General features: G+C 42.4%; 1 protein-coding gene across 1 annotated transcript; it reads left to right on the top strand.

Annotated features, from left to right (window-relative positions):
* The first annotated feature begins 16,245 nt into the window (after nt 1-16,245).
* Nucleotides 16,246-20,339, top strand: LOC113346740 (probable protein phosphatase 2C 46). The gene is made up of 5 exons (XM_026590241.1): nt 16,246-16,630; nt 17,061-17,504; nt 17,992-18,359; nt 19,103-19,339; nt 19,599-20,339. Exons 2-5 carry the CDS (start codon nt 17,189-17,191, stop codon nt 19,866-19,868), a joined length of 1,191 nt encoding a protein of 396 aa, XP_026446026.1. The 5' UTR covers nt 16,246-16,630; nt 17,061-17,188; the 3' UTR covers nt 19,869-20,339.
* Nucleotides 20,340-20,642: the final 303 nt, after the last annotated feature.

Genomic DNA, 20,642 nt, shown 5'->3' on the forward strand with positions numbered 1-20,642 from the left:
TCTTCGGGCCTCGGAGGCTGCTCTAGTAGTCGACGCTCCCTCGACTGTTGCTGATATGATGGCGTTGGCTGATGGGTATCAGTATGGATTTCCCCAACAGCGGATGTTAGAGGTGAGTTCTCTTATCATTTTGCCTGGTATCAGTTTTTAGCAATTTTTAGAGTCAGGGTGTTCTAATCTTCTGATTCGCAGATGATGAGGAGTGAGCATTGCAATCACATGTTGTACCAGTTTTTTAAGGCCAAATCCCTTAAGTTGGAGGCTAAGCTTCGTCTTCGGGAAGAGGAGCTTACTGCGGCTGAGACTGTCATCGCTGATAGGGATAGGGAGATATGTGAGTTGAAGAGTCTCCTCAAGGCTAAGGAGCAACAAGGCAAGGAGGAGGAGAAGCTTCGTATGGATCTTGCTATGGTCGTAGTGAGTTGGAGGAGGCCAAGAAGAATTCTTCGGCTGTTACAGGTTTGATTATCTGTTCTCTTCCTTGTGTTGTCCTTTACGTAATTAGTGTTCTGTCTGAGTCTCCCTCCCCCACCCTATCTTCAGTGGGTGGAGTTCCTGAGTTAGTATGGCTTCGGAAAGAGCGGCAGCGTCAGAAATCTCGCATCGCAGAGTTGGTAGAGAAGATAAAGAGCGAGGCTGATAAGTGGAATGCTCGTGCCGATGAACATAATGCTCTGGCAGAGAAGTGGCGGGTCAGACGAGTCCAAATGATTGATTTGCAGAACCAATATAACAATGATCGTCGTTTGTTTGATGGAACGTTGTTGTGGACGCGTGATAATCTTCGTGAATCCCGAGAACAGTCTCATCATTGGAAGCTAAAATCAATCTCTTGGAAGAAGAATTGCGTCAAGCTCGTTCTTCTCAGTCTCTGATGTTAAAGATTACCTTCAGCGTCTTGCTAGGGAGAGAGATGACGCTAGGGCTGAGGCTGGTGCTCTTAGCAAAGCTTTAGCTGCGTCTAGGGCTGATGTGGTACGCCAAGCTGAGGCTGAGAGGAATCTTGAAGTAAATATGTATCGGCTCAACAAGGGTCTGGAGGGTTTAAACAATGAGGTCAATCATCTTCGTCACTTGGATTCAATGAAACAGGTAGAATTAGATGCGAGTCAGTACGCCCTTTCAACCCTTCAAGCGGATTATAAGAAGTTGTCAGATGAGTATGATTTTCTTGGTGAAGCCCGTGATGCTGCTGTTAACGAATATGAAATAGCTTCGGCGAGAGTCGAAGGTATATGCTTATATTATCGAGTGTGATTCTGCAATTTCCTGGACCTAACCATCTGCGTTTTTTTTTCCTTGCAGAGCTCCAGGGACAGCTTCGTACTGCAAATGAAGAGCTTGCGGAGGCTCAATCTCAATTAGTGCATCAGGAAAGTCAGATTAATTATCATAAAGGTTTAGCTACAGCAAGGGACGAGGCTGCCCAAGCCGCTTCGAAGGAAGTGAGTCGCCTTTCCTCGTTGTTGTCAAAGGCTGAGATGATGAATACTGTTATTGCGTACAAGGCTCGGTGTCAACTAGTGGAAGAGACCAACAAAATTCTGGATAGCATTGAGTATGATCTGAAGACCGAGCATGGCCTTATCAGGAGCTATCCGCGCCGTGAGAAACCCCCCCCCTACATCTGGTTCTTCAGGCCCTTCCTCGGGTGGGAGCGTACCTTCAACGCAGAAGGGGAAGATTGCTAAACCTGCTGGTGGGGTTGAACATCCAGTAGATTTTTGTAGAGAGTTGATCTTTGTTGATTATGAGGCTTCGTGAGATTCCTTTTGTATTTTCTTGTTTCCGCGTACCATTGCCAAGCCTGTAATCAACTTTTAATGAATTGATATTGTTATGGTTAATTTGGAATATAACTGACTGTAACAGGGATAGTGAAGTGTTTGGGTGCGAACCCGAAGATATGTGTATCTTCGTGAACGTCTTGAGACCTGTCACCCCGCTGGCTAATCCTGGGCAGAGGATTCCCAGACGGTGGGGGTCGGGGCAGCGTTCTAGGATATGAGTTGTTTGGAATGTACGTTCATTCCGTCGACCCGCTGCCATAAGTGTAAGTGAAGTGTTTGAGTGCGAACCCGAAGATATGTGTATCTTCGTGAACGTCTTGAGACCTGTCACCCCGCTGGCTAATCCTGGGCCAGAGGATTCCCAGACGGTGGGGGTCGGGGCAGCGTTCTAGGATATGAGTTGTTTGGAATGTACGTTCATTCCGTCAACCCGCTGCCATAAGATTGGTTGGGTATCTCTTTCTGCTGGATGCCTTCCCCATGGTCCTACACTTATAGACGCTGATAGGGGAGTCCCGAGAGATTGTAGGTGACTACTTTCCCCAAGTAAAATAGAACAAATTAACACAGTGTTTACGTGGTTCGACAGCAGAGTGTCTACGTCCACGGGTGAAAGAGGGTTAAAGTGTCTATTCAGTTTGAGTTACATTTAAAAATTCCATTGATGGAACCTCTGAGGTAGCAAATAGTAAAAAATAGGAGGATGAAGTATTGACGCGGAGGCTGTATTTACAGGTGTAGGGTTCTCGTGAGGTGTTATATTTACACGCAGTCGTCTTGTTACTATGTTGCTCCATGTATTGACTATTTTTTGCCAAAAGTTTGCTTGATTGATAGGTTGAGGTTTGCTATTCCTCTCTCAGAGATAGAAACATGTCGATCGCAAACGTCGTTTTCTTCTTCTGGCGCTCTTCACATAGATGCGGGTAGTATGGCTTGAGATATTTTGCATTCCATGGGTGTTTGAGGATCTCCCCTTTTAGGTTGCGCAGATAATAAGACCCATTTCCTGCAACATCATGTATGACGAAGGGTCCCCCCCATGTTGGTGCTAATTTGTTCCACTTATTTTCTCGTTGGTATTGGGGAATGGTCCTCAGCACATACTGCCCTTCTACGAAATTTATAAGCTTAACCCTCTTATTATACTCCCTTGCTAGTTTCCTTTGATAGTTTTCCATTTTTTGTAGTGCTGCCTCCCTCCTCTCTTCTAGATCATCCAACCTTTCCAACATCATGTCCGCTGTGAGGTTCTTTTTCCATGCTTCAGTCTTCGTAGTTGGCATGATTATTTCTGTTGGGATAATAGCTTCGGCTCCATATGTGAGTAAGAATGGGTATTCTCCCGTGGCTGATCTTCGAGTTGTCCTATAAGCCCACAAAATGTTGTGTAGTTGCTCATACCAACGCTTCTTGTATTCGTCCAACTGTTTTTTGAGGATGAGTGCGAGGGTTTTGTTTGTGGCTTCTGCCTGACCATTGCTTTGAGGGTAAATTGATGTTGACTTGTTCTTTCGAATTTTGACAGTATCGAAGAGTAAGTCGATGTTTTTTCCCTGGAATTGCTTGCCATTGTCAGATACAATCTCAGCTGGTATGCCAAACCTGCAAATGATGTTTTGAAAAATGAATGTGAAGACATATGCGTATCGAATCCTTGCCAGGGCTTTAGCCTCTACCCATTTGCTGAAATAGTCCGTGGCCACTATCAAGAATCTTCTCTTCCCTGATCCTTCGATTAGGGGACCCACGATGTCTATGCCCCATTTTGAGAATGGCCAAGGGCTGTCTACTGGGTTTAACATTGTTGGGTGCGTGGATTTTTTTGGCGAAACGCTGGCATTCTTCGCATCTTCGTGACATTCTTGCAGCGTCTCGTATCATTGTTGGCCAGTAATATCCTTGAGTTTTCGCCTTATCTGCTAGGGATCTCATTCCGCTGTGATTGCCTGCGTCGCCGCGGTGTATGTCTTTCAAAATCAAATGTCCTTCGGATCTGGATAGGCAACGTAATAATGGTCCGAGAAAAGATTTTTTGTACAAAATTTCTTTTCTCAGATCTATCTTCCTGCCTTTGACTGTATTTTTGGCTTGCTTTAGATCTGAGGGTAGAATTCTTTCTTTTAGGAAAAGATGAATCTCAGATCTCCTCAATCTTCTTCTTTGCTGAAGTCTTCATCTTGATCTGCCTTAGCCATGATGTCGTCTTCTTGGAAATCATCCGCGATGAATTCTCCCACGTCATCATCTGCAATATCTTCTTCTGCGTGGTTCCTCTGCTGTGCAGCGCAGAGTTCTTGAATATCAATTGAAGGCTCGTAAATCCTGGTTACTTTGATTGCTTTGACGTCCTCGTTTCTGAGCATCGATGATATGTAGGCCAGGGCATCCGCGTGCCTGAGTTCCTTCCTTGCCAGGTGTCGGAATTTGATGTTTGGGATTTGTGATGCCAGTGTTTGCACCAATTCCATGTATGCTGACAATGTTCTGTCATAAACATTATATTGCAACCCTATTTGTCGGATGACCAGCTGTGAATCGCTTGTCAGACGCACGTCAGTTATGCCCATTTCTATTATCAACTGAAGGGCATGCACCACTGCTTCATATTCAACTATGTTGTTGGTATGCCCCTTGAATTCTAACCTGAAAGCATGTATGATCCTGTCTCCTGTTGGGGTGGTGATTACGATGCCTATCCCCGCCCCTTCTTTATTTTTCGACCCATCTACGAAGACTTCCCATTGCCTAGGATTTTTTGGTTCCAAGATGTCTATAGGGTCTTTACCTTCGTCCATTCTGGTAGTCCTGCTGCCTTTCGTCCTTCGATGATGACTTCTTCGCAGTTATCCAATGGTAAGTCTGCTAGGAAATCTGCTAATACTTGTGACTTCTGAGAGTGTGTAGTTCATGGATGATATTGAATTGATCTAGGTGAGTATTCCATTTTGCAATTCTGCCTACTTTTCCTGCGTTTTTAAGGACTGCTTCTAGCGGAGCTTTGCATGGGACGCGGACGTAGTGAGTCAAAAAGTAAGTTCTGAGTTTCAGGGTTGCCCATACTAACGCCAAGATGAGCTGCTCGATCTTCGTGTAGTTTCTTTCTGCTGCGTTCAGAGTCTTGCTGATGTAATAGATGGGCTGCTCTATCTTCGTGTTGGTTTTAACCAATACTGCGCTGACTGCATCTTCTGTTGCTGCTATGTATAGTGCCAACACTTCATCAGGGTCTGGTTTTTAATATAGGGATCTCAGCCAGGTATTCTTTGATATTTCGAAAAGCTTCCTCGCACTCTGCCGTCCATTCGAATTTGCTTCCTTTTTTGAGAATGTTAAAAAAGTGCTTACATCTGTCCGAGGACCTGGATATGAACCTCCCCAGCGCAGCCAGCGAACCATTGAGTTTCTGAACCTCTTTTAAATCTTTGGGGATGGCATTCTTACGATGGCTTCAATTTTAGCGGGATCGACTTCAATGCCCCTCTTCGTCACCAAATATCCGAGGAACTTTCCGGAAGTGACACCAAAAGTGCACTTCTCTGGGTTTACCTTCATGTTGTGCACTCTCATTGCTTGGAAAATATCTTTTAGGTCTTGGTGATGATCTTTGCGCAGCTTGCTTTTAACGAGCATATCATCCACATATACTTCCAGCGTACTTCCAATCCATGGTTTGAAAATTGCATCCACCATTCTTTGGTAGGTTGCCCCTGCGTTTCGCAATCCAAAGGGCATTCTTACGTAGCAATAGAGGTCGTGTGGTGTATAGAATGTGTATGTTGTTGATCTTCTTCTGCTAGGAATAATTGATTGTATCCAGAGTATCCATCCATGAATGACATTTCTTCGTATCCTTCAACTGCCTCAACAAGTTGGTCAATGCTTGGCAGTGGATAGCTATCTTTAGGGCAAGCCTTATTGAGGTTGGTGAAGTCGATGCATATCCTTACTCCGCCATTTTTCTTCGGTACGATGACCATGTTAGAGATCCATGTTGGGTACTTAACTTCTTTGATGAATCCTGCGTCCAGTAGTTTGCGGAGTTCCACTTCAACTGCTCGATGGTATTCTGGAGCTACTTTGCGCACCTTCTGCCTAAAAGGGGGGGTACCTGGTTTTATTCGAAGTTCGTGATGAACTAACTTTGGGTCAATTCCCGGCATGTCCCCTAATTTCCAAGCAAAGATGTCCGCGTATTCCTTTAGAAGTTTGATTAGCGCGGCTTCTCTTTCTTCATCCATCAAGGTGCCTATTCTGATAATCTTCGGATTTCCCTCAGTACCTATGTTGATTCTTTAGCTGCTTCGACAGGCGTAAACGTGGGTTTTGGTTCCCCCAAGAGAGGAACATTCTTTGATTGCTATTTGGTGGCTCTCCGTCTTCTTTTGTCGCGGAGGTGCTGGCTTCCGCTGCCAGTGGTGCTCACGTTCAGAAGGTTTTTCCGGAGATTTCTTCCAGATATGTATCTATGGTTATTTCCTTATTTTTGGCTCTTCGGGACTGGTGGTTTTTCTTCCCGCTCGTTATTGATCTGATTCTGTAAGGTCTGACATTCCCGCGCAGTTACTTGGTCTCCTTTAATTTCCATGACTCCCTGGGGTGTTGGGAATCTGAGATATTGATGGTAGTTGCCGCTACTCCTTTGAGCTTGTGAACCCATCTTCTTCCGATGATGGCGTTGTAAGGTGAAGGTGCATCTACGACGCTGAATCGAGTGTCCACTTTCATGGGCCCTGCGTCTACTTGTAAGACAATGTCCCCTAGGGGCTTTGTAGCTGCGCCGTTGAATCCGTAGATGGTGTAGTAAGATGACAGCAGTTGCTCGTCGTTGAGTTCCATACGTTTGAACGTGTCATAGAACAGGACGTTGACTGAGCTTCCTCCATCGATGAGAATTTTCTTGACATTGCACCCTGCTATTGGGAGTGTGAGGACTAGAGGATCATTATGGTCTTCCATGTCTTCTTCCACATCGTCTGCGTCGAAGTCATGGGCGCGTCCATCCATTGTTCGTGCTCGTTTACCTCTTTCCCATCGATCTTATAAAGCTCACAATAATCTTCGAATTGTTTTCTCAATCTCTTCCCAATCTGGGCGGTTAGGGATGGTCCTTGAATCTCTGAACATGAAATCGTGTTGAGGGTGCGGTTGCCTTCTGGTAATTGAACCTGCTTGCCTCTCTTGGTTCTATCTTCGTTATCAATCTTCCGTATATATTGCTTCAGGTCTCCTGCGTCGATTAGTTTTTGAATCATTATCTTGAGATTTTTGCACTTTTCTGTTTGATGACCGTTGAAACAGTGGTATTCACAGTATTCCTTGGATTTTTCTGATCTAGGAGGCTGCTTTCCCTTGGACCATGGCCAATCGCAGTTCTCCCTCCCCTTGATCTCCCTCAGGATGCGCGAATAACTGGTATTCAGCTTGGTATAGACTTGATCTTCAAATTTTCGATCATCTCTTCGTCTATCATCCCTTCGTTCTTTCCTTTCTGCGTTGGGATGCTCTTCTGTGATTCCTCTTTTGGACCCGCTGGCTTGATCCATGGAATTTGTGCGTGTGGGACGTTGAGTATGAGCTCTGGGATTTTCACGCTGAATTTATTCTAACCTTGCATGCTTTTCTATGATTATCCGGAGATCTCCTTCGGTGGTAGGGATGGTCCCGTGGATCTCAACAAACAAAGGACTCATCCTGTCCATCCCCCATTTGTAGCAGTTGATACTAACCACGAGATCTACGTTGCCAATAGCTTGGAAAATCTTGTGCCATCTATCAGTATATTCTCTGATGGTCTCCTTGTATTTCATCTCCAGCGAGAATAGCTTGTCCATGCCGGTATTGACAACCTTGTTGTACATGTATGTTGCTAGAAATTTTTCTGTGAGTTGGTCGTAGGAATCGATGGAGTTTGATGGCAGGTTATCGAACCATGATAATGCGGACCCTTTTAAACTTGATGGGAAGTATCTGCAAAGTATGGAGTCTTCGTTATCCCAACGGGCCATCATTCGATTATAATATCGAAGATGAGCCGCAGGATCAGTTGATCCATCATAGCAATCGAAAGCAGGAACCGAACATTTCTGCGGTATGGAAGCCCTGGCCAAGTGTGGCCTCAGCGGGGTAGTGTTTGCTTCCTTCATCACTTGCTCTATTCTTCCGCCTCCCTGCCTAGTCTTTAGCTCCTTGATTTCTGCCAGCATCTCAGCACGCAGATTTTCCATTGCGATCTGGTGCTCTTCACGAATGGTAGATTTTGCTCTTAGGAGGGTGGCACCGTCGTAGTAGTCCGAGTTCTCGGGATTGTAATCAGGGTCTGATCTTTGGCTGCTCCTTGCTCCTCTTCGGTTCAATGGAAGCGGGTTGTTTGCGATCACCATTCTTCTATCTTGATTAGGTGCTACATCCTTGGAGTTAGCTTCGTCGCGTTGGTTTTCTACCTCTGCGCTATGAATGATTCTTTCCTTGAGTGTTTGGTTCTCTTGTGCTAATATCGCCACAGCATCTGCGTATGCCTTCTGGTTCTTCCTTAATTCTGTCAGCTCGGCCATCATCTGAGCAGAATGATTTGACCCTTGATTTGGTGTTCCTACCCGCAATTGCTCATCAGCGGTGATAGGCTTTTAAAAGATGTGAAAATTAAAGCGAAATGAAAACGGGGGCCTACAGTAATACCGCAAGTGCACGGTCGTCAGTTGTAGCTCGTGCAAGTACGGGTCGATCCACAGAGATCGGGTGTGTTTTGGAAGTGTTCTAGCTAATTGGGTTCCTAAATTGCTATTGGGCTATGAAGCCTTTTGGCTTAAATTGGGCTTAATGGGTTTGTTTCAATAAAATGAACTGAGTTTGGGCTCAGTTAGTCTTTGAAGTGCAAATGGGCTTTGGTCTTAAACTTAGGCTTTTGATTAAGCCTGAATTGGATTGGGTCTTAACCTTAACCTAAACTGGGCTTTGAGCCTTAGTGAAATGGGCCTCAGTGAACTAAACCTTGGGCTTTTGTTTTAGTCAAGAATCTGGGCCTTTGGGCTTCACTGATTTGAACTTGGGCTCAGTTGGACTTTGGACTCAGTTGGACTTTGGACTCAGTTGGCTGCAGGAGCTGGACTTGGCAGGAGAAGAAGTGACAACAGCAGCAGCATCCTTGGCAGCAGCAACTCAGGCTTGGCAGCAACAGACAAGGCAGCAGCAGCTTGGCATCAGCATCAGCAGCAGCAGGGGAAGCAAATAGTAATGCAGCAGTGCAATGCAGCAAGGCAAGTGGCAGCAGAGTGGAGCTGCAGCAGGAGAAAGGAAGCAGCACCAGGTAGCAGGCCTAGCAGCAGCAGCAGCAGCTTGGCAGCAGCAACTCAGCAGCAGGCACCAGTAGCAGCAGTAGCAGCAGCTTGGCAGCAGCAACTCAGCAGCAGGCACCAGTAGCAGCAGTACTGCAGCTACACAGCAAGGCCAAGGAAGGCAACATCAACAGAGTTGCAGCAGCCAAGTGCAGAGGCAGTGGGAAAAGAAATGCAACAGAGTTGCAGCACTAGAAGTAAATCAGCAAATAAACATGGAAGTAAAACAGTGACAGAAACAAAGAACAAAGCAACTACAAGCATAAAACAGTGCAAGATGAACCAAGGCCTAAGCCAAGGGCAGGGATGTGGTGGAGAAACTGAAAAGAAGCAATACTAGGCAGAATACAGGCATTCAAATAGAATGGGTTGAAAACTAGCTTGCTATGAGCACTAGTTTCTCCCAATGCTCAATCAAAGTGCAACCTAAGCATACACAGGGAATGGCAAGAAAATCAGCTTGCTTTAAGCACTGATTTCTTCCATTACACAATCAGCACAAAGCTTCTAAGAAATCTAGCCTAGCATTCCTTCAAATGACAGTAAAACAAACATGACAGGAACATTTAACAGTGAAAAACATTAACAATGAACATCAAGCATAGCAGCTAATTGAACTAAAAAAGAAAACAACATTAACAGAACATAATGAACATGGATTGGAAGCAAGGTGACAAACTAAAACATGGTAACACTGAAATTAAAAGAAAACAACAACAATAACCTCACAGTAACAGTTAACAGTGGATGAAACAAGAGCAAAATATGAACTGAACATGGAAATTAACAGGACTTGAAAGTCCTGGATGTTGGCTAACCCAAACATAACTATTACAACACACCCATAGTCTATTTATAGCTCACAAACACAATTTCCCTAAATTACAGAATTAGGGTTTTACCCAATTTTTCACCCAAACTGACAGAGCTAGGGTTTAGTAATTTCTCACCTAATTTGACGGGATAACTGCTCCATCTCGTCGACCCATCCTTCCTCTGCTTCTCCTGGTCCATCTCCTGTCCTCAATTGTGTTTCTAGGTCGAGCTATTTCATCAATTTCTCACCTAGGGTTTCAGTGAGATGAGAGATGAGAAATTGATGCAATAGGTCGCTAGAAGAATAGGGGAATGATGCGTTTTGTGTAGGTGATAGCCATGATGGCTTTGGAAGATGTGTGGTGGTGGTTGAAGCAGAGGCAGGTGGAGCTGGGGCGGACATGGTTTCTGCAGAGGGAATGGGGAAGGAGGAGATGGGTGAGCTCGATGGTTTGGCAGAGAAGGCGTGTTTGGTTAGCTGGTATAGGTTCGGGTGGGTGTAGGGTGTGAGGCGGCTTCATCGAGTCTTGATGTTCTGTAACTCTGAGCTGCGAGATGCGAGATGGTAGGTAGATCGGACGGTGATTCGGAGGTAAGCGATGAGCGACCGTTGGATATATGATACAACAAATCAACGATGCCAGATGGAGTTAGGTGTTGTAGTGTTAGGCGGAGATATCAAACTTTGATGCACAGCAAGGGAGCGACCGTTGGATTCAACTACCATCTAATCTGAAGGCTTGGAATTACGCGCTGTGGTGCTCGGCAGAGACTTCAGATTTTGATGCTCTATGAAGGAGCGACCGTCGGATGCTTCTGAGAACTGATCTGATGGCTGAGAACGGAGGCGCTTTTGTGTGTAGAAAATGAGGTTGTGCGCACCATTCTTCGCGGTTTCCTTGCGTAATTTCTCCGGCTTTTCACTACTTTTCTGCTCTTTTCGCTCCACGACTCATCCGAACTTTATTTATTACCTAAAAATGCAAAATTAATTAATAAAAATATTTATTCTTGAAAACAATGAAAATACAGAATATGGGATAAAATGTAGAATTAATGCACAAAAGATGAGATAAAATGCCAACAAAAAGGGATAAATATATACAATATTTGGCACTCATCAAGCGGCTATGGTTTGTTCCTCATCCACGATCTGTATTACTGGTTATGGTGGATCTAACCGTGCACCTAGGGACCCCGACGGTTGTTGTGAGGGTTGACCTGCTATTAGAAGCGGTTGCTTGGCCGGAAAAGGTATGTTCTGTTCGTTGGTTAAGGGCATCCCATAGAGGGGTTTTTGTATTCCTGACTCTGCTACGACTTCCTGATGTTCCTGTAGTTGAGCATTGGTTACTCTGGGAGCTCCAACTTTGGATCCGGTAGCTCTTGAAGCTCCTGATTTGGTTGCCGCGGCATTTACTGCGTTTGCTGCGATGATGTTGGCATTGATGGGGGCCGTGCTTTCCGCATTATCCTGCGCCCTATCCGCTGCCTTCAGCTTTTCACCTCTCTGCTTACTCCTAGTTACCACTGGGGTTGTCCTTGGCATCTCTTTTGACGAAGCTTTTGCCTTCCCGACATCTTTGCTTTTCTCCATCTTTTAATATTTTCCTGAAAGAGAGAGAAAAAATCACGAAGATAATGGGCCCCAAGTGATATCTATTAGCGTTTTTGAGTTCTCAAAGGTGTAAAATCTTGAAGATACGAAAGGCGCCCATCTATGTAGATGACCGCAGATCTGTTCGAAGTTTTGATTTTCAAAGACGTGAAAACTTAGAAAATGCATTAAAAATCAGATCTACTTAGATAAACGCGGATCTGTTCATAATTTGGTTTTTGAAATCATGAACGGAAAAAAACCGTAGTGTTCCATACATCGTTATTTTCAGAAAACGAAGCCTGAAACAAGTCACAGGAGAAGATAAATCTTTTACCGGGATGAAAATCCCTGTTTCTAGCGCCAGATTGTGAACACACTGATCAATGTCATCTGAGTATTCACAAACAATGCGCGCAGACTCATGACAATACAGTAAATAGGCTGCGCCTGAAGGGAATGGATTGGTTATGTCGAATCCTTGAATCAGAGTTCTAATACTCTTCCTCGTCTGATCAACTACAATCATTGTTCTTAGCTCATATAATAAGATAAATAGTGGATGAAGTATAAAATGTACGGACATGATATACCATAAGTATCGAATTGAACATATAAAGTATAAATGTATGAACATAGACGAAACAATTAACTTATATGATTCTCCATCAGATCTCTGTCTCCGGGATTGGGTTTTTCATTATATGTGTGAGGGTTACAGAAATAGTCGAATGACTTTGAGACCAATATAAGCCTGCGTAGCAGGAGGAACCTCACTTACACTTTCTCTATCTCTCTGTCTCTCTCCTATTCTCTTCTCAATGTTTTTCGCCCCCCCCCCCCCCTCACTTGGGTGAGAGGGGTATTTATAGGGTGGTTACGTGGGGTCCACTTATGAAGCCCGTTGTAACCTTATCCTCTTGTGTCTTGTGCCGCTTACGCAGAGGTCTTCGTGTTCTCGGTTCTCTCTGCGTGTTCCGTTTGAATATTCAGTGCTATTTGCGCTTCCTCCACAGGCTGACTGACACATATGCTGTTTGAGGGTATTTAATGCGGGTAGTTGAGATGTCTGTCCGCGGTAGACAGCTGTCCTCTGCCCCTGTCTTGTCTGCGTCAGTTAAACTATCCCCAGCCATAGATCTTAGATCTTTCTAGGGATAGGATAAAGTGACTCTTGGGTTATCCTCCAGTGCTTCGCAGTGTTCTAGTGTTTCTGTCTCCTCGATCCTCTACCGTTGGATCTGGTGAGTGGCGACGCTATCTTGACAAGGCGCGTCTCTTGGCTGTCCACATGTGATATCATTTCTTGATGCTCTCAGCCGCATGTCCTCCACTTGTGTCATTGTGGACACGTGGCGGAAGATGAAATGTGTACCTACAACTATAATTAGTCATTATGAACTAAAGCAACATGATCCATTTTTGTGAATTTTCCAAACATAAAAATTTGTACTTCCTGGTGAATATAACATACCCGACAATCTAGAGATAATTTATGTTTTTTTTTTCTTTTTTTTAGGTAGAAGAAATTTCTGCCGAGATTGAATTTCATTTTCATTGTTTTGGATTTTTTTTTAACAAACTCATGGAGAGAACGTTTCAGAAGTGGCCATGGTATGACGCTTATTTGCCATTTCGACGGCATCTGTAATGAACTCCAGTGATGCTGAATAATCAGCAAGCCCCAGAGGGGTTTTGTGTTAACGTAAGCCCGTTAACATATCGCTACTTCCCATTTATCATGGGAGCTGAGTTACTTAAAATGATTCTTCTTGAAATTTTTATGTGTCCGTAATGATGTGATTCTTGGGGATATGGCCTTGCTGCATTTGCTGTTAATTAAGTTCCGCCTGCCATGAAAGAAAGACGATAAATAAAAAAACAATCATGAGATATAGTTCCTCCCAGAGTCTAACGCCACAAGGTACATGTAAATGGGGATTATCGTCAGAAAATTTCATCCACCAGATGGATATATGTACTTTTGCGTATGTCTTAGTACCTGAAAGTTTTAGCTTGTTTTCGTGGACGAATGGAGCAATGTGTTAGCAAGGAAGGAGCCATTGGCATTGGCCCGGAAACACCAGCTTTAGAATTTTTATAACGCACCACTGAAGTTGTTGTAAATTTACTGGCGCAAAATTGTGTGAAGGAACGACGTGGTAGTCTTCTGGTGGATTTTCGAAGGTTACTAGAACATAAAAAGAGTGACCCACATGCATGTCAATGGAATCATAATAACTCTGAACGGCATGATGATCGAGTTGTTCGCGTGTATAGAGTGTTAAGATTATTAGTCCCACGTTGTCTGAGCATTTAAGATCGTGCGGTTTATAATTTTTTAGGACTTCTCCACTCATTGCCAATTGGTTACGAGTTGGATGCCCGTATTCTAACATGGTATCAGAGCAGGATATTTAGCGACGAGTCATTAGACCGCGTCTTTACTCCGCGCCACCTAATTTATTGTCCACGTGTTAGACCCAACGAGGCTACACGTGAGGGGGCGTGTTAAGATTATTAGTCCTACATTGTTTGGGCATCTAAGATCCTGCGGTTTATAATCTCTTAGAGCCTCTCCACTCATTGCCAATTGGTTATGAGTTGGATACCCGTATTCTAACACAGAGAAAAAAAAAACATACCTAACCATGGTTTAAAAAGTGGTATGCTGACATCATAAGATGCCAAGTGCTAGACAATGGTGCTGCTAGATCATAAATGATCTAGCAGCGCTAGAGCAAAACTTTTTCCGTGGAGACTCTACCGGTTAACTTTTTTCCCATAATGGGGCGACCAGTTTGCCAGGCCAGCTGACATGACAAATGAGGGGTTTATCCAACCCCATAGGAACCGGCCTTAGTTGTTGTTTATTCCGCCAAATTCTAATCAACTAGTGACGCATAAACTACTTGTACTTTTAGACGCAAGGTCACTGCAGAAGATATGCGATTACTATCTGCGTGCTTAAGGAAAATGTTGCATGAATTTGTTCTACATTTTAATCATCTTTGTTTAAGATCAAACGTATAAATTAGAAAAAGAATGCAAAGCATCTGCATCAAGTTTTCTTATTCATACATTAAAATTCAGTCAGACAAGGCAAAAACTCTTCAATCCCTGCACAATCGAACTTTCTTTTTGTATTTAGATGGCGGAGTCAAAACTCACAGTATAAGGTTGGCTCTAATGGGATCAAAGATCCAAGTTCCCCACTATTGAAGTGTCGTTAATTCGGTTACTGTTTGTTTGATTCCCAGAAAGTGCTTCGTTTTGTTTGGACACGAGATGAAAGTAACCCAGGCACACTATTAGAAATGGCGTATAAATTTATAGTGGCGGAACTATTCATAGACTTGGGCTGGCTTAAGCGAGCCCAAAGTCAAAAAAAATTTGAATTTTCACCTTCGTTTCAAGTTTGGAAAAAACTGATCAAGCCTAAACCATAGGCTTAAGCCACCCCCACCATTCCAATTAGATTTAAAGCCACCCCTACCTATATTTTCCAGCCCCGCCACTAGGCGTATTACTCCAGAGCGCCATTAGGAATGGCGTATCACGGTAATATCTTTGGTCGAATACTACACTCACCAGCTAAGTCTTAGTTCTCTGCCATAACTTCTTCTCGCTACAGCAAGTCCTTCACGCCGGCAAGCTCAGTCAGGGTTGTTCTCGCCCAGATTCAGAGTTAAGACAAGTATACAAAGGCAAGAAATCGAATCTGATTCAAGCTGGAAGTATTGGTACAATTACAAAGCAAGAAAATAAGGAAAGACGGGGAAGGAAGAGTGAACTCTCTACCGTTGAAATCAGTGATGGAAGGAGAGAATGGAGCAATCTCTGAGTTCTATTATAAGAATTAGAAGATGTGTCTTTTCGAGTTTGAGACAAGGATCGGGATGGGTTTGCTCTAGTTTGGTTTGGACAGAGTTTGCTTATGGGTAAACCAGTTGAGAAAGTGAAGTCACTACCGTTAGGAACGGTGACCAATTAATGAATGCTTGTGTGTTTAAGAAGGTTTATGAGAATGGGTGTGTGTTGAATTCGAAGTTGCAGGTCGAAAGAAAGCTAATGCAACAGCAGATTCATCATTCATATGACCTTCACCAGTTAGCTAAACACACATGAGGTGTTTGTGTAAATGCCTGAACCATTAGTTCCTCACATTAGGAATGGCGTTTTTGAAAATTCCGAGGACAAGCCATTTCTAATGGCGCTTTACGCCTTTTCAAATGGCGTATGGACGAAGAATGTTGGGCGATCGGGCGTTGATTTTTGGTGACGTGGATCCAGCAAAAAACTGGAATCTTGCACTACCACTAGACTCAGTCTAAGACGGGTGGTGTGACACCTAGCCAGTCACTAATCCGTGTAATGTCATGATGGGAAAATCAGTTACGGTGGGATTCATAAACTGGCCCATACTTGACAGCCATCGAGTTCCTTGTTTTGGACTTTAGTGCGAAAAAGAGACACAAGGGTTAAACTTAAGTTAACACCAAACTTAATGGACTAACTCAGAAATTAGAAACATTAGTTGACGGTGATTGCAAAAGAAAACATATTTCCTTCTAGTTAGTTTGACTTTGACCAAGGAGTAAATTAAAAAACATAAAATATATTTTATTATTTATGAGTCCTTGCGTGGAGCCCATAGATGGCTGTCTATAAGCTCTATCTTTGCTGGTTTTTATGAGGTTTGTCTGCTCAGCCTAGAAAGAGAAGAGAGAAAGAGTTTGTTTCAGTTTTGCCCAATCGACACATAGACTTCAGAGTCAGTCCATTTGATATCTTCTCATTCTTTTTCTTTTCTTTTATCTCAATTCTCACACCTATATCACTCACAATCAAAAGAAAAAGAAGGAAGAAACAAAAAGCTTATCATCAATCTGATTTGATGGATCTTTCAGATCTAATGCTTTCACAACCACATGGATTGTTATTCTTTTCAACTTAACCCTTTTTATTTAGATCTCCATTGCCTTCTTCCAGCTGTAGAAAGAAACTGATCACAACAGAAAGAAGAAGAAGAAGAAGAAGAAGAAGAAGAAGAAGAAGAAGAAGAAGAAGAAAATAGAAGCTGTTTGAAAAAGGTGTGTTTTTCTCTTTTCTTTCTCTCAATTTAATACTGAGGTGGTGTGAGGGTTTTTGAGGAATTTTAAATTCTGGGTTTTGTTAATTGTATGAAAAATGGAAATGGGTTTTTCATTTTCAGCTCTATGATGAATAGTTTAGCAGTTGAGAAGAAAAACATGAAATTTGTGGTGGAGAAGTAGGATTGAATTTGACATTTTGACACCCTGTCTTGCTTCCACCTCACTCTTTCCCCTAAATTTTTTTTCTATACTGGATATTTCTGCCTGTTTTGTTTTTGAATTCCCATTTCAAGACCAAAGGTTTGAATTTACCAAAATAAGAGTAGGATTTTTCTTCATTCTTCATATACTTGTTGTTATTTGTATATTTGAAATTGCATTGTTTGTATCTCTAATTATAATTTTTTCTGTTCATTTGACTATGCAGAATTATTTGATTATCAAATTGTTGATTCTACACTCTCCAAAGGAAAGGAGTAGAAAAGTGGAGGATCGGATATTGTTACATTCATCATAAATGTGGAGAAATTGGAGGCTGTTTCAGTGAGATGAGGGATGTTAGCAGGGTTGATGAACTTTTTGAAAGCCTGCTGGCTACCGTCCGACCATTATGGACAGACGGGTTCAGACACGGTGGGTTGGCAGGATGGACTTCTCTGGTACAAAGACAGTGGCCAACACATGAATGGAGATTTCTCAATGGCCGTTGTTCAGGCCAATAATTTACTTGAGGATCAAAGTCAGCTTGAGTCGGGTCCCCTGAGCTTGCTCGAGTCTGGTCCTTATGGAACTTTTATTGGAGTATACGATGGGCATGGTGGACCTGAGACTGCACGCTTCGTCAACAATCACCTTTTCCAACATCTCAAAAGTATGATTTTTATTCCTCATTATGAACTTTGATTGATAGGATGCTTGATGCGAATCTTGTGACATGACTTACTCATTTGAAAGATAACTGAGAGACTATGCACCAATCTCCATCCTTAGTCTATGTCAGATTACCAGAGGCGCAATATTCCCCCCAAGTTTGGTTTCACATTAGCTCATTCCCAGCACCGCTTTTGTGACTAGAAAGACCCATGACCTGGTGAACCGAAATTCGGGTAGAGTTTGTTTGTCAACCGGCTAAGGGGAATGGGAGCTCAAGAGCTCTATATCCACACCTATCTGATAGTTGATTACCACTGGTAGAGTCAGTCTAGAACACTAAAGTAAAAAGCAAATAGAACTGTAGCTGTTTATTTTGATTTCACTGGTTATTACGTATTATAATGTTCATCTCTGACTAAGTAAATACTTCCAGTTCTAGGATAAAATCCATGATGGTAATACTTCTTTTTTTCTTGTTGTTGCAGGATTCGCCACCGAACAAAAATCCATGTCTGTAGATGTGATTCGAAAAGCATATCAGGCAACAGAAGAGGGTTTTCTCTCTGTGGTTACTAAACAATGGCCAATAAAACCTCAAATTGCAGCTGTTGGTTCTTGCTGCCTTTCCGGTGTTATTTGTGGTGGGACTCTATACATTGCAAACCTGGGTGATTCCCGGGCAGTTTTAGGGAGAGTAGTCAAGGCTACTGGGGAGGTTCTTGCGGTCCAGTTATCAGCTGAGCACAACGCTAGCATAGAGTCTGTGAGACAGGAGCTGCGTGCAGCACATCCTGATGATCCACACATAGTAGTTTTAAAGCATAATGTGTGGCGTGTAAAGGGCCTCATTCAGGTATGTTTTCTTTCTGCTGCTGTCCTTGCTATATTTAATTTTTTCCTCAACTGTCTTTATTTCCTCATTTTAGCTTATTTTAGCTAGGTAATCAGCAACCCCATTAGAAGTCGAATGCATCTTGTAGTTCATTGAAATTGGAACTACCTTGGTGTAGTTGGTGACTACAGATGTTGTCCAATTGATCAGGACTAGTTCTGGTTAATTTCCACCTTTTGTAAAGAGTTAGGAATCTGGGATATCAGATTCTAGAAAAGATTTTTGGTAGAAGATTCTGATTTAGAACTTGATGAAAGGTTTGCCACTTAATTCCAATCATCTGATATTCATGGTTTTAATTCTCTGAAAAGTAACTTTGTATTTTCCGGTCTTTCATCATTTTGATGAAAATTTGTTTCTTTGTATAATTTTCCCTTTTGCTCTCAGAAAAAAGATTTCTCTGAAAAGTAATCTTATCATGTCATTGCAAAAAATTCTCTAAAGTAATTTAGCTTTGAATTATTAGATGGCCGTATAATATGTGGTTGGCATACTGTACTTAAACCCAGTCTAAAAACTTGTTCCCGCTGAACTTGAAGTTTGTAGACTTTTTCAAAAGGATGTTCTTGGTAATATAGCTACATGTGTCCTTAAAATAAAGTTTTTTAGTGACAATCTTGTATTTTGGTTATTACAATGTAATAGTGGTAAGAACTATGAATGTTAAGTTCTTTCCTTCTAATGGTAAAGAGTTGATAATGCAGATTTCTAGATCTATTGGTGATGTGTACTTGAAAAGAGCTGAGTTCAACAGGGAGCCTTTGTTTGTTAAGTATCGCCTTCGTGAACCTTTCAAAAGACCTATACTGAGTGCAGATCCTGCAATTTCCATGCACCAGCTGCAACCACACGATCAGTTTCTTATATTTGCATCTGATGGGTTGTGGGAGCATCTAACCAATCAGGAGGCAGTCGATCTAGTTCAGAAACATCCACACAGTGTAAGATATCTTTACAATATTCTCTATGATTCCTCTTTTCTGATACTAGGTTTCAACTTGCACTAGTTCTTGTTTAGTTTTCACTCACGCTAAACATGGGTGCACAAATTTTTAGTACCCAATCAAATCTGTGATTTGGACCCATGCTGAGATTGTTCGAAGAAAATTGAACTCCTTGGTGTCTGGCAATATGTTGCTTGCCCATCAGTCTTGGGCACAAAATCACGGGATTTATTTTTATTTTCTACTGTTCATCCAGGGAATTGCTCGAAGGCTAGTGAAAACTGCACTGCAAGAAGCAGCAAAGAAAAGAGAAATGAGATACTCAGACTTGAAGAAAATAGATCGTGGAGTTCGTCGACATTTCCACGATGACATAACAGTCATTGTTGTATTTCTTGATCCAAATCTTGTTAGCAGGGCCAGTACAGTAAGAGGTCCAACAATATCTGTAAGAGGGGGCGGGATCAACATCCCTGCTAACACCCTCGCACCATGTACCACTCCTACAGAACTAGGTAGCACCTGAAGAATCCAACTGGATGTTTCTCTACTATGCCAAATGCAGCACCGCACTTTGGGTCCTATACATGAACGAGCATCAATCATAACACTCGCAACAGTGCTGCTATCCAAGAGAAAAAACAATCATGAAGAACTCCTTCGTGTATTCAATGTACACTACAAACTTTTAACTTTGTGGGAGGAGAAGAGAAATTTTAGAAGCATAGTTGCTAAGCAGAAGACAAGAAAAAAAAAGACAGAAGTTCAAGGGTGAATTGTTGGTAGAATGTCTCTGTTTATAGTAGTTTTTCTTATGCTAAGCAGAAGACAAGAAAAAAAAAGACAGAAGTTCAAGGGTGAATTGTTCCATCTTATGCTTAGTAGTTTTCTTCTTTTTCTTTCTTTTAGAGAATGGGGTAAATTATCTTTAAAATTTTTGTAAATTGTATGTTACAACTTACACCATGTTTATTAATGTAAGTTTTTCTTCATCCCCTTTGCTGTTAACTTGTTATTACTATTTTTCAGTCACATTGTTGTTAACATAGTATGGCAGGGTCCAAATTCTATCTCTAATTTTCTGTTCTGTAATAATAGTTGGGGACCAATGTGGTAAGAAAATACTCATGTACAGAACACATTCTTTTGTTTTCCTTTTCTTATTAAGGTTAAGAGATGTTGTTTTTGGTTTGCATGTGTTAGGTTTATCATATTATATTATAATTAATAGACTCAATTTAACCATCCTGCAGCATTAAAATAAGATATAAAGAAAAGGCTTTCCTGATATTCTTGCTGT

This window comes from Papaver somniferum, chromosome 2, assembly GCF_003573695.1.
Source record: "Papaver somniferum cultivar HN1 chromosome 2, ASM357369v1, whole genome shotgun sequence".
Taxonomy (NCBI): Eukaryota; Viridiplantae; Streptophyta; class Magnoliopsida; order Ranunculales; family Papaveraceae; genus Papaver; species Papaver somniferum.